The 13,506-nt window shown below is 45.9% G+C and overlaps 1 protein-coding gene across 4 annotated transcripts in view; it reads right to left on the bottom strand.

Moving 5' to 3' along the window:
- Nucleotides 1-13,506, bottom strand: part of TMEM245 (transmembrane protein 245) — a 149,731-nt gene that overhangs the window by 101,443 nt on the left and 34,782 nt on the right. For all 4 annotated transcript variants that reach the window (XR_016442650.1, XM_090049554.1, XM_090049552.1 and 1 more), the window contains exon 5: nt 2,462-2,671. Coding sequence is in view for 3 of the 4 variants with exons in the window: in XM_090049554.1 (XP_089905680.1) it covers nt 2,462-2,671 (210 nt within the window). In the remaining variant the exon portion in view is untranslated. The remainder of the gene's footprint in view (nt 1-2,461; nt 2,672-13,506) is intronic.

The following is a 13,506-nucleotide window of genomic DNA, read 5'->3' as shown; positions in this document are numbered from 1 at the left end:
AGATAAATTCAGAGAGACCACCCTACCCTGCTTTCTGCCCAATGTAATTACTGAGATTAATAACATTAAATTAATAGATTATACTAGTAAATGAGCCACTGTGATGATGTATGCTGACTTTTTAAATAAAACAAACCGTAAGATTTTCCTAAATTGATTCCTATTTGTACTAAAGCATCTTTTTAGAAAACCAATGTACAGGGATGGAAAAAAAGTCCATCACAGCCCCTGGTAAGATGTTCTATTGGACTGACCCACACCATCACATTTGTATGTCAGTTCAAGTCTGAATTTATTTAGCTTCAATTTACAGCCATTGTTTTTTCTCTTTGTTCACAAAACTATAAAGCCCTCTTATCACATTGCTCTTCACACTATTTCTAGACTCTGATCAAACTGCACCCAAAGCTCCTTTTTCATAAACTGAAACCTTTTTCCAAACCTTCAGTCATTCTCATTGTTTTCCTCTGAAGACTCCCAAATTTTTCAACATCTTACATCGCAGTAGCAGTGTCAAACATGAATAAAAATAGCTCCTCTTCTCGTACATCCAAGGAAGAGCCTCTTTACATTAGCTTTTCTGACCACAAGATTGAACCGCTCTTTACAAAGCTTGACAGAAGTCTTTTAGAGTCACTGTTTCTCATGACCATCCTGTATGGTCTGTTTTCCTGTTTCTAGATGTATAATTTGACATTTGGCTAGATTGCCTTGAGCCCAAGGAATCCAGGTCACGCTGTATCAAGGACCTGTTCTCTGCTCTGTTTAACAATGTCTGTCTAAGACACCTGCTAACAATGTTCCACATTCTTTCAGATCACTGATACAATTAATTGTCACATGGCATAAGCCAAGAACATCTACAGTTACTCTGAATGGGCCTTACATCGTTTGTTGTTTGTTTTTTTTAAAAAGGAAAAAAAAAAAGATGTAAATGCTACTCCCAGCTGATGGTCATGTTAAGAACATATTCTCCCACAGGCATTCAAATGAGCAAATAATGGACATCCTGACCTGCTCATGATTGTAATCAAAACTGAGCTCACACTACTTCTATCAAGAAGTATATTATTTGGTTTGCTAACCAAATGAAGCAGCCACATTAAACTGCAAAATAAATAAAATTGAAGAAAGCACTTAAAACAATGAAATATGATTTTGACTGAGGAAATATGGACACAAGGAGCACTGGAAACAAGAATTAACTACCTTAACTCTCCTACACCATCAGTCAATGAAGATCTAAAAGCAAGATGCATATAGTTTTAAAACAGCTGCTGAGATGCACAGCAAGCACAGGCAGTGGAAAGGGGGGGGGGCTAACGGGGCTCATCCCCCTCAAATGTGGGGCAGTAGTAGGGCTACAAGGCAGCCCAGCTGCGGGCTTCTGGCAGCTACAGCAGGGCTGGGGAGGGGTATGCAGGCAGCGGTGAGGGAGGAAGTGACGCTAGGGCTAGGGGAGGGGCAAGCACTCAGGGCAGGACACAGGACTGAACCCTGAGCGGTTAGTCAGAGGGCTCCTGCTGCTATGTGAACCCCGGATGGCATGGGGGGGCCACAGATGTACGCAGGGCAGGCTGCAGCTGTGGGATGGGGCCAGGCTCTTCCTGACAGGGGAGGAGGGGCAGGGGGGGCAGCATGGATGCAGCCACCCCAAGATTCACTGTTGCCCACCCAACCCCCCTCCCAGCACCACTGCTACCTGCCCAGAGCGTGCACACTCAGCCCCACCCCGGAAAAAAATGTATTCCTCCCCTACAACAACAAGTATGATTCCTATATTACAGGTGGGAGAACTGAAGTCTCAAGATGGTAAAGAAAAACTTTAGACAGCCTTAGACTATTCTTAAAATTAGAAAAAAAATATCATGTCTTCCTTATAATAACGATTAATATACTAAGAATTCTAGAGTACTTTTCATTAAAAAAAAAAATCACAGAGAATTTCCCCCCACCCCAAACACAAAGACAATAAGAACAAAAAGCAAAAAGGAAAAGCAATCCTGCCCATATGCTACAGACTGCCAGGAAACAGAAACATAAGTAGTAACAACTCTTCATGTATTCTTATGATGTACAAATATGGTACTCCTGAATGACATTAAACGTTTAGACCACTGTACAATAATAAATACAAGCAAAGCAACTCTTACATTTCATGGAAGGTTACTGTATGATGCAAGAGGATACTAAGCAGGCAAGCCATCTGGAATAACTTATTTACAACCAGGAACTGACTGAAATTGTGAAAATAATAGACTTCAAACCAGAAACTACAAGTTAATTGAATTCAAAATACATCAACAAAAGATTAGGTTTTAGGAAAAGACATTTTGAGACTCATAAGTGGAAGGTGAAAGATTCCACATCTTCCATTTGGAAAAGGGTATGTTACACAGATACGAAAAGGCTAGGATTTTCTGAAGTCCTATTTAACCATGAATTAATAATAACCAATTACCTGCAATAGGCACTGGCAGTAACTGCACAATCCAGAGATTCAACCAGATCTGGACTATGATGATGGCCCATACTAGAGTAACAAAATAGATATCACTGGTTTTCTTCTTTCTAAAAAAAGCTCTAATTTCAGGCTTCTGTCTACCAGAAGTGGCTGATAAGGAGGAAGATGACGATGAAGCAGGAGGGTGTTGTTCACTTTCCACTGTTCCTAAAGAAAAGAATACACCACGTTAAAGTCTATCACCAAACAAAATATTTCTGAACAGCTTACTATGTCATAGGTTCTTAAATAATAATGTGCAAACTTTACAAAACAACCAAAACAAACAAATCAAAAACAAACAAACTTCCCCTGTTCCATTTGCCACAAAAAAACCCAGAAAAAGGTATATGCTTATATTGCTAGATATAAAACAAAAGGGAGAATTTACTGTAGTTGCAATGGTACTAGCATTATGGCAAAGATTATTAATGTTATTTTGTCTACAGGTTCAATAATATTCTTATGATTGCTTCAGGCTATTTTTTATCCAAAAAAATCTCTGTACTTCAAAGCAGATATAGCAGACTGAAAAGAGTGTTTCCATGATACAAATCACTTAAGTATAATATACTTTTCTAATTTTCAGATACAGTCCCACTACAAGTATTTATTCATGTCATGATCTCAAATTGCTGGCTTGACTGTCACACTTCAATAGCAATAGAAAACAGCAACCAAGAAAGGTAACTTAAAAAAATTGTGGATAAGTGTCATTCATCTTGCTCATGTAGTAATCGTTTGAAATGTATCATCTTTCTAGTTTACAAACTAAAAATAAAACCATGGAAAATTAAATTTAGTTAACACCGATTACAAGCATGGATGTCTCATTTCTAAATTAACCCTCAATCTACAAACTATTAACATGCATTTTATTTCTGACAAACACCAGACAAGAATTCTCCAACAGAATTATGTGGTTTACTTCGGTGCTTTAAAGTTTAAAAGATGAATTCTAGTATCAAGGAGATTTGCAATTTGCTTTCCTGATTGTCTGTAGACCTCTGCAAGAAAAAAAAAAAAAAGAATTCTCCATGCAGTTGGCCAGTTAGGTAGATTGGTCCCTCAACTGCAAGTCACTGTTCAAAGAAACTTCCTATTCAGCACCAACATTTCAAATGAGATATTTTATTGAAGTAAGGTGCCTTATTGTAGCTGATAATCAAGAAGCTTGCTATGCATTTACTTTCTAAACTGATTTTACATACAATATCATTATAACTGACACCAACATAACTTGAATGGTCTTCCCAACCCTGACATCTGTTGGGAAGACCATTCATCCAGCTCCAGCAGGTCAACCAACTTCCTGGCAGTTTACTGCCAACCTGTTCTTGACACAGGCTGTGGAAGGACCAACTAGGGATAAAAATCACTCTGGACTTATTGCTGACATAGTAGGTGACCTGATGATTGGAGGTACTCTGGCCGACAGTGATCACAACCTGATTAGGGGTCACCATCCACCAAAAGGCTGGAAATTCAGACAGTAGAACAGAAGTCCTAGACTTCAGAAGCCTGGTAAAATCAGGAAACTAGTTAGAAAGGCCAGCAACTGGAAGATTTGGAAGTTCAGGATCAGTGGCACTTCCTTAAGGGACAATTCTCACTGCACAAAAATAGGTCATCCCCGTGAGGTCAAAAAGCAGGAAAAGGGCCAAGAGACCTGCTTGGCTCAATAGGGATATTAGAGAATATCTGAAAAAGAAAACAGAAGCATGTAAGTGATGGATGCTGAACCATTTTTCCAGAGAGGAATACAATCAGATGGCCAGGCTCTGCAGGTATGAGACATGGAAAGCCTAGGTAGGCATGGAGATCAAACTGGCAATCAAAATAAAAAAACAACAAAAAGTCCTTCTATAAATACATAGGGAGCAAGAGGGGAAAAAAAAAAAAAAAAAAAAAATCAAGCTCCACCTTTGGACCCCTACTGAATAAAGGGGGAGGGGGGGTGGGCAGCCCATAGTTGATTCCCACAAAAAAGCAGCACTCCTATTTACTTCACATTGGTATTCCTAAAATGAGATGGGAGCTGTTCACCTGTCCAGAGGCCCAGGAAATATGGGGAAGACAAAAGTCCACATGGAACCAGTCCCAAACAGGTAAGGGTACTCTTAGAACATCTTGACATGTTCAAGTCTGCTGAGCCAGATGACCTGAATCTGAGTCCTAACAACTGGCTGAGCTCAGCAGGGCCCCTGATGAAGCTGTCTGAAGAGTCATGGAACTTGGGAGCAGTCCTGAATGACTGGAAAAGGGCTAATGTGGTACCCATCATTAAGAAAAGGAAGAGGGATGACCTGCAAACTACAAACTGGTCAATCTGACTACAGTCTTGGGAAAAATCTTTGAAAAAATTGTCAAGGAGGCCATCAACCACAAGCTTGCAACTGTTGAGGGCAGGTCATGCCTAACAAACCTGGTGTCCTTTTATGACCAGGTAACTAACCAGCTGGACAAGAGACATGAAGTTGACATCATTTACCTAGACTTCAGCAAGGCCTTTGATACAGTTTCCCATGAGATTCTTTCAATTAAGCTAGAGGGTACTGCCCTAGACCAGTCTACAGTGAGGTGGGTTGGAAACTGGCTCAGAGGCTGATCCTAGAAAGTTGTAATTGATTGGATGGCTTCATCCTGGAAAGCCATCTCCAGTGGTGTCCCCCAGGGATCAGTGCTTGTTCCTCTTTAACATCTTTATCAATGACTTGGACAAGGGGGTGGAAAGAACAATGATTAAGTTTGTGGATGACACCACACTGCAAGGAAATGCAGGCACATCTGATGATAGGGTAAGAATCCAGGATGACCTTGACGGACTGGATCTATGGGCTGAACACAACCAGATGAGGTTCAATAGGGACAAGTGCTGGGTCCTCCATTTAGGTAGGAAGAACCTTCACCATAACTATATGATGGGTGGTGGTCTACTGGCTGGCACTACATCTGAAAGGGACCTGGGGGTGACAACTGACCAGAAGATGAATATGAGCCAACAGTGCGATGAAGTTGTGAGCAAGGCAAATAAACTCTGGCATGTATCAGCCGATGTGTTGCAAACAGATCCAGAGGTGCTCCTCTATTCAGCATTGGTGAGGCCATAGCTGGAGTACTCTATCTAGTTCCAGGCATCACACTTCAGGAAGGACATGGATAAGCTCGAAAGGGTACAAAGACGGGCCACCCATATGATTAAGGGCCTGGAGGATAGGTCCTATAAGGCGAGACTCCAGGAACTGGGTTTGTTCAGTCTGAGCAGAAAAGACTTAGAGGTGACTTGATAGCTGCCTACAGGTATGTCAAGGGTGAACACCAAGATCTAGGGGACCAACTCATCAGAAAGGAACCCCTTGGGAGGACAAGGACCACTGGGCACAAGCTAATTGAGGAAAAAATTAGGCTGGACACAAGGAAAAACTTCTTTTCCATAAAGGTATCTAGAACCGGGAACACGCTCCCAGCAGAGGTGGTGCAGTCGCCATCCTTTGAGGTGTTCAAGGGGCGGCTGGACAAGCACCTTGTTGAGCTTATTTGAGTCCAATAACCTCCTGCCCATGGCAGGGGACCAGACTTGATGATCTTAAAGGTCCCTTCCGGTCCTTTGATTCCATGATCCTATGAACGTTTATGATTCTGTTGGAAAACCAGTTACAGCTTAATCAGAATTAGCCGTCCCATGCTGAAAAAGGGGATAATTTTACAATTGTACACATTATTGTGTAGGTAAAAACCATACATGTCCACTGACGGACATTCTCTCAAAATTATATTTATCAGCATCAACACTTTAGCTTTCCCATGGGGAGAAAATAGGTGTAGGAACTACAGTATTTCACAGCACAGTGCATGCAAAAAACCAGGCAACTGTCATACTGCACGCTGCCTTTCATCTCCAACACTAAAGTCATTGCTAGTTTGTGAAATGACAGCCTAGAATATACAACTGAAAAACAGATGCATGATAAAGTCCATCACAAATATTACAATGATAAACCACAAGTGCGGAAGCCTTACACGGTGGATGAGCATCTTCTATTCTGTCATGTTACCTTGTACTGGGTGTCCCGTCCCTGAGAAGAAAAGCAAGATACTTACCAGTAACTGAAGTTATTCAAGATGTGAAACTATGTGTTATCCACATATACATCCTCACTACAGATATGCTCAACCTCTGAACCTTTGACCCAGAGGCTCTTTGCCTTACCAGTACAGGTTTCCCTTACTTTGTTGTACAGGCATTCCTGGAAAATGGTGCATAACTCCAATTCGCATAAAGGGAACCCACTTTACAATGTAACAAATAGGAGGGATACATTCCAAGACCTTGACTGTACGGACCCCCAGACCCATTTTTACTACTTTTATAAGACAATTTTGGTACTCACCAATAGCAGACAGTACACACAAGTACAGAGCATTATCATAATGGGGAAGGCAACAAAAGAAACACGTGTCTAGACAACAAACAAGGAGCACAGATCCACTCAGGAGACTATATTTTGGTGCATGTCACTCCCACAATGCACCACACAAAGCAGCTGACTGCATGCTTTCACCACACTGATTGCTTAAGAGTGAATTTACCTCACATGTAACAAATTTTTAGTATAAGAAGGGTCACTGCATAAGAGCAAATTTGCACATACAGCACTCACATAAAGCAAGGGAAACCTGTACTCACAAAGTGTACTCTATGGAAACACCCATCCCTTTTGCCTCTACTGCATACTGAGCCACGCACATGATCAGAAGACAAGAGAACAAGCCCTCTGAGGAGAGGCTAAGAGCCATGGGACTCCAGCATGAAGAAGCAAAGGCTCAGGGGTGACTTGGTAGCAGCCTATAAGTACTTAAGGGGTGTGCATCAGGACCTGGGGGAACACCTGTTCACCAGAGCACCCCAAGGGATGACAAGGTCCAATGGTCACAAACTCCTCCAAGACTGTTTTAGACTGGACATAAGGAAAAACTTCTTTACTGTCCAAGCCCCCAAGGCCTGGAATAGACTCCCAGGAGGTGGTGCAAGCACCTACCCTGGACTCTTAAGAAACATTTCGATGCTTATCCTTTGATCCTAGTTGACTTCCTGTTGTATGGGCAGGAGGTTCGACCCAAAGATCTTGCAAGGTCCCTTCCACCTCTAACATCAATGAAATCTATGAAGTGGAGCAAAAGGCAGTGTGCCCCCACACACTCCTTAGTTTCCTCTCAACCAGAGTCTCTCTCAACTTCAAGGAAGTGGGGAAGAGGACTGAATGTAGTGAAAACCCACCCACTGGCAAGTAACTTCCTTTTCTCCTTCTAGCAATTATCCATAGACACTAGAGGTACACCAATACATCAGTCTGATATTGGATTAGCGCAGATATAAAGAATATTGTCTGTATCAGAAATTGGCCTGATATGGCCAATAATTTGGCCGCTAAATAGCTCGTGCATGCACAGCCACAGCGCAGCACATTGGCAGTGAGGAGCACAGCCCGGCAGCTTGAAGAACAGTGTTCAGCTGGTAAGTCTGGTGTGTGGGGGTGTGGGGAGATCAGATCAAGCCCCACCCCAGTGAGGGAGTAGAGCTGGAGCTATTCAGCTGGGGCAGGTGCAGGACAGAACCGCAGCTCATCCAGGAGGCAGAGAGAAGGGGAGGTGGCTCCTGCCACTGCGTGCTGCTCATCTGACGCTCGCTTGACAGCTCTGCTCCCACCGCTCATCCTGGAAGACATGGGGGGCAGCGTATGCCCCCAGATCTGCACGGGGTGGGGTGGATAGCACCAGGGCTGTGCTTAGGGTGGGCAGCAGCAGCATTAGGAGCAGGGGCTGCAGCAACCCCAAAGTTCACCATACACCTTCCAATGCCACCACTCCCAGTCCTGCCCCACGCAGATCTGGGATAATATGCCCCGCCATGCCCATCCAGACAAGCAGCATGCAGCAGCAGCAGCAGCAGGGCCACCCTCCCCACCCATCCTGGACGACTCGCGGCTCTGTCCCACTCCTGCCCCACCCCAGCCAGACAGCACTTGCCCCAGCCCCACTCCTCCCTCACAACAGGGGGCATTGAACCTCCCCCTCCTACACCCCTTCCCTCTCCTTCCACCACAACAGACTTACCAGCTGGACACTACTCTTCAAGCTGTCAGGCTGGTATCAGAAATCAGATCGGTATTGGCTAATATGCCTCCTTAAAAATCAGCTATCAGTATCGTCCCCAAAAATCTCTATTGGTGAACCCCTAGTAGACACATTCTCACTGTGGGTGACTACAACACAATACCCACACATACCTAGGGGGTCCCTTAGGGGACCCCTCAGAGGCCCTTAGGGCATGGGTGATCAACTCCTGGCCCATGAACTAGATCTAGCCTATGGGGCTTTCCCACAGGTCCAAATGGTAGAGCAGTGCCACTGCTTCCCTGCTGCCAATTTCTGGACCTATAGGGAGCCCAAAGCCCTGTGTGCCAATCCTACAATGTAGGGCCATTCAAGGGTGCTGCTGGGCCCAAGGGCCACACCTTGGTGTGGGGGATTGGGAGGTGGCTGTGCTTGGCCCCTTACCAGTGCACAGTGGGCAAAAGAGGGTGGTGCCAGGCCCCCAGGCCCCAATCCTGGCACATGGGAATGGGAAAGAGCAGTGGTGGTCCCCAGGGCCCGATCTGGCCCACACACCAGCTTTGTGCTCCTCACCCGGTCCTCAGGGCCAAAAGGCTATGCATCACTGCCCTAGGCAAACAGTGAATGAGCGATAACCCTGCCAAATTCAGCATCAGCTTTAGGGCCTTCACAAGAAGACCATCAGCTGAGCTGTGTTCTGCCAGACCTGGAGGATTACTTGAGGGATCAGAAATGTGAGTAGGAAGACATACAGAACTCCTGACCAAGAGACTATTGAAATGCATCTGACATGAAACCAAGACTGAGGACCCTGCTAAAACAGAAATTATGCAACTCCCTGTTGACTTCATAGTTTCATAGTAGCTAGAGTCGGAAGGGACTAGGTAGATCATCTAGTCCGACCCCCTGCCTTGGCAGGAAAGAGCACCGGGGTCAGATGACCCTGGCAAGGTGCTCATCTAACTTCCTTTTAAAAATTCCCAGGCTAGGAGCCTGCACCACTTCCCCTGGAAGCTGGTTCCAGGCCCTAGCCGCCCTGACTGTGAAGTAGCGCCTCCTAATATCTAATCTAAACTTACCCTCCGCCAGCTTGTGACCATTATTCCTGGTCACTCCTGGCAGCACACGGGGGAACAGGGACTCCCCCAATACCTGCTGATCCCCCCTGACCAGTTTGTAGCAGGCCACAAGGTTCCCCCTTAACCTTCTCTTGTGGAGGCTAAACAGGTTCAGGTCCCGTAGCCTCTCCTCATAAGGCCTGCCCTGCTGACCCCCGATCATACGAGTGGCCCTCCTCTGAACTCTTTCCATATCGTCCACGTCCCTCTTGAAGTGTGGCGCCCAGAACTGGACGCAGTACTCCAGCTGCGGCCTGACCAGTGCCGCATAGAGGGGGAGGATCACCTCCCTGGACCTGCTCGAGATGCATCTGTGGATGCATGACAGGGTACGGTTGGCCTTCTTGACTGTCTCCCCACACTGCCGGCCCATGTTCATCGTGGAGTCAATGACGACTCCAAGATCCTTTTCCGTCTCCGTGCTGGCAAGAGGGGAGTTCCCCAACCTGTAAGTGTGGTGCCGGTTCTTCCTCCCCATGTGCAACACCTTGCACTTATCAGTGTTAAACCCCATCCTATTCTCATCCGCCCACCGTTGCAACCTGTCAAGGTCAGCTTGTAGCCTATTGCACCCTTCTAGTGCACCCACATCCCCCCACATCTTAGTGTCATCAGCAAACTTGAACAGGGTGCTTTCTACCCCCTCATCCAAGTCACTGATGAAGATGTTGAACAGTGCAGGCCCGAGGACCAAGCCCTGCGGAACCCCACTGCCCACGTCCTTCCAGGTCGAGAAGAACCCATCCACTACCACCCTCTGGGTGCGGCCCTCCAACCAGCTGGCGACCCATTTGACCGTGTGGGCATCGACACCACAGTCTCCCAGCTTTTTGATGAGGACAGGGTGAGAGACAGTGTCGAAAGCCTTCCGGAAGTCCAGAAAGACTACATCCACAGCAACCCCTGCGTCTAATGATTTGGTGACCTGATCGTAAAAGGCCACCAGGTTGGTCTGACAAGACCTGCCACTGATGAACCCATGTTGGTTGCCCCTGAGCATGCATTCCCCTGCAAGGCCCTCCTGGATGTGTGCCAGGATAATTTTTTCAAAGAGCTTACCCGGGATTGAGGTAAGACTAACTGGCCTGTAATTTCCCAGGTCCTCTTTTTTTCCCTTTTTGAAGATAGGGACCACATTGGCCCTCTTCCAGTCCTCCGGCACCTCGCCAGAGCACCACGAGTGCTCATAGAGCCGCGCCAGGGGTCCCGCAATGACCTCGGCCAGTTCCTGTAGAACCCTAGGGTGAAGATCGTCCGGACCAGCGGACTTGAACACGTCCAGCCTCTCCAGAAGTACCCTAACTAACTCCTCGCTAACCCCTGGCCCAGGCGTGTCTCTCCCGGGGCCCGAGGGGGGCCCAGCAGGGAGGTGGCTGAACTGGTCCCTACTTAGGAAGACAGAGGCAAAGAAATCGTTAAATATGTTAGCTTTGTCATCTGGCGTGATGACTAAGTTGCCCATCGTGTCCTGCAGGGGCCCCACATTACCCGGGACCCTCTTTTTACCCCCTATGTATTTGAAGAAGGACTTCTTATTGTCCTTAATCCGGGAAGCTAGTCCTATCTCCATCTCTGCCTTGGCCCTCCTGACTGCCCCCCTACATCCTCGGGCGACTGTAACATAGTCCTTCTTGGTGATGACCCCATCTCTCCATTGGGTATATGCCTCCCTTTTAGCAAGGAGACATTCCCGGATGCTCTTAGTGAGCCATGGGGGTTTATGTGCCCTCCTGCTCCCTTTGACCCTTGTTGGGATTACCTCCTTTTGGGCATGGAGGATCGTCTCCTTAAGGAGCAACCACTCACCTTGGACATCTGATTCCCTTCCCCTCTGGGTCCTCAGCGCTTCCCCAACGATCCTCCTTAGCTTGTTGAAGTCAGCCCTCCTAAAGTCTAGGGCTGTTGCCTTGCTGCAGCCCTTTGCCACCTTACGCTGGATGGTGAATTCCAGCAAGCGATGATCACTGTCTCCCAGGTGGCCCATCACCCGCAGCCCCCTCACCAGGTCATCACCCGTGGCCAGCACCAGGTCCAACAAGGCGTCTCCCCTGGTGGGACTGTGCACCTCCTGGGTTAGATGGAGGTCCTGCACTCTGGCTAAGAACCGACGTGAGCGATCAGACTTGGCTGACTGCTCCTCCCAGCAGATGTCTGGGAAGTTCAGGTCCCCCATGATGACCACATCCTTAGCCCTCACTGCCTCTGTGAGCTGACCTAAGAATTCCTGGACTTCCTGTACAGAGTAGAGTTACCTCTCAATCCTAACATGGGAACTGCAAATATATAAATCAGCATACCACATGTGCCGATTACTGGTCCAAGAACTCCCTTTCCTAACATGCCATCCCTTCCATAAACTTGTCAAGCTCTATTTAGAGAATTTAAGAAGAATTTCTTCTTAAAGAAGAATTTAAGTTCTTTGCTCCTTCTACTTGCAAGCAATACTGGCTCCAGATGGGATTGAGGCTATACAGCACAGAAATTGCTGCAATATGAAATTCAATGTGAGCCTCAGTCACTGAACAGAGTAGGACATCACTAATTGTGTGCTGACCTGTAGGGTCTCCTCTTTCTTGGCTACATGGAAGTCGTCAGCCAGATCCATGAGGTTAAGTGAGCAGAAGTGCCAGTTAACAGTCTTAGGTGGGAGTGCAGTCATTTGCAAGAGCCTGCACACCAGCACAACCTCCTGGCACATGAGCTTGAAAAGCATGCACCAAGTGACCCAATTCTCTGGTAAGAGAAGCACACTCAGAAACGGAGCTGCTGGTGCAGGGATAGGGTCCATTAGCTTATGTGCAAGGGGGGTGTGGATCCATTGTGGGCTACTGGAATAGGAAGAGATATGCTTGCTACTGAAAAAAAAAAAAAAAAAAAAAAAAAAAAAAAAAAAATCAGAACAGACATGCTCTGGGTCTCCTTTCTCAAAGCCTCACAGCAGGGAGAGCGGGAGGGGCAACAGCATGGTCCCGTGGGGCAGCCAGTCAAAAACAATGCTCAGCTGCTTTCAGCACTCTTTGGCAGCCAAGGAAGCCTGCAAACCATGCTGGGATGCACAGGGAACCTAATGGCTGTATGCCATCAGCAGTGCATGCTATCTGTGCAGTGCCCACAGGATCCCTGGACCACCTTTACACCCCTATCCTGGTACGTATTTCTACTAGGAGAAAAAAAACAAAACAAAACATGATAATTTCCACAGTGTTTTTGAACATCTGTACATAGCAACCCAGAACTGAAAAGAACTGAGAACATTCAGCCCTATTGATAAGTTATGAAGAAATACTCCCACAGGACAATGTTAAGTCGATCAGAGGAGCTACTTTTGTTAAAAGTAGACGGGGAGCTCCACATTCATTTCTTTCTAGCTGTGAATCAAAGTTCACTAAAAAAATTCTCAAAAATGAAAAATAACAGTCATGTTCCCAACAGAGTTTCTACAGCAGACTTTTATCTGTAGAAAGATGAAGTGTTATCTTTACATCAGAAAGAAGCATAGATCATCTTCAGAGCAGATACTTCTTCATATCTTTAAGATAAACTCTTCCAAATCTAGCACCCAAGAAAAAAACAAAGTCTAGCTAAAACATGGAAATAGCACATTTATTGGAGACTGCCTTTTATTTACCAGTGAGACATCCAAAATTCTCCTAAACTCTCTCTCATATTTCCAAAGACAATGCATCTCTTATTAAGGAAAAGCAAAAAAAGGAGAAGGCTACAAAATAGTACCAGAAGCAAGGAAATAAGAAGAAAAGTTGTACTCAGGAT

The sequence above is a fragment of the Crocodylus siamensis genome, chromosome 5, assembly GCF_052110815.1.
Source record: "Crocodylus siamensis isolate JL-2025a chromosome 5, ASM5211081v1, whole genome shotgun sequence".
Classification (NCBI taxonomy): domain Eukaryota; kingdom Metazoa; phylum Chordata; order Crocodylia; family Crocodylidae; genus Crocodylus; species Crocodylus siamensis.
This window is presented reverse-complemented; position numbering and strand designations above follow the sequence as displayed.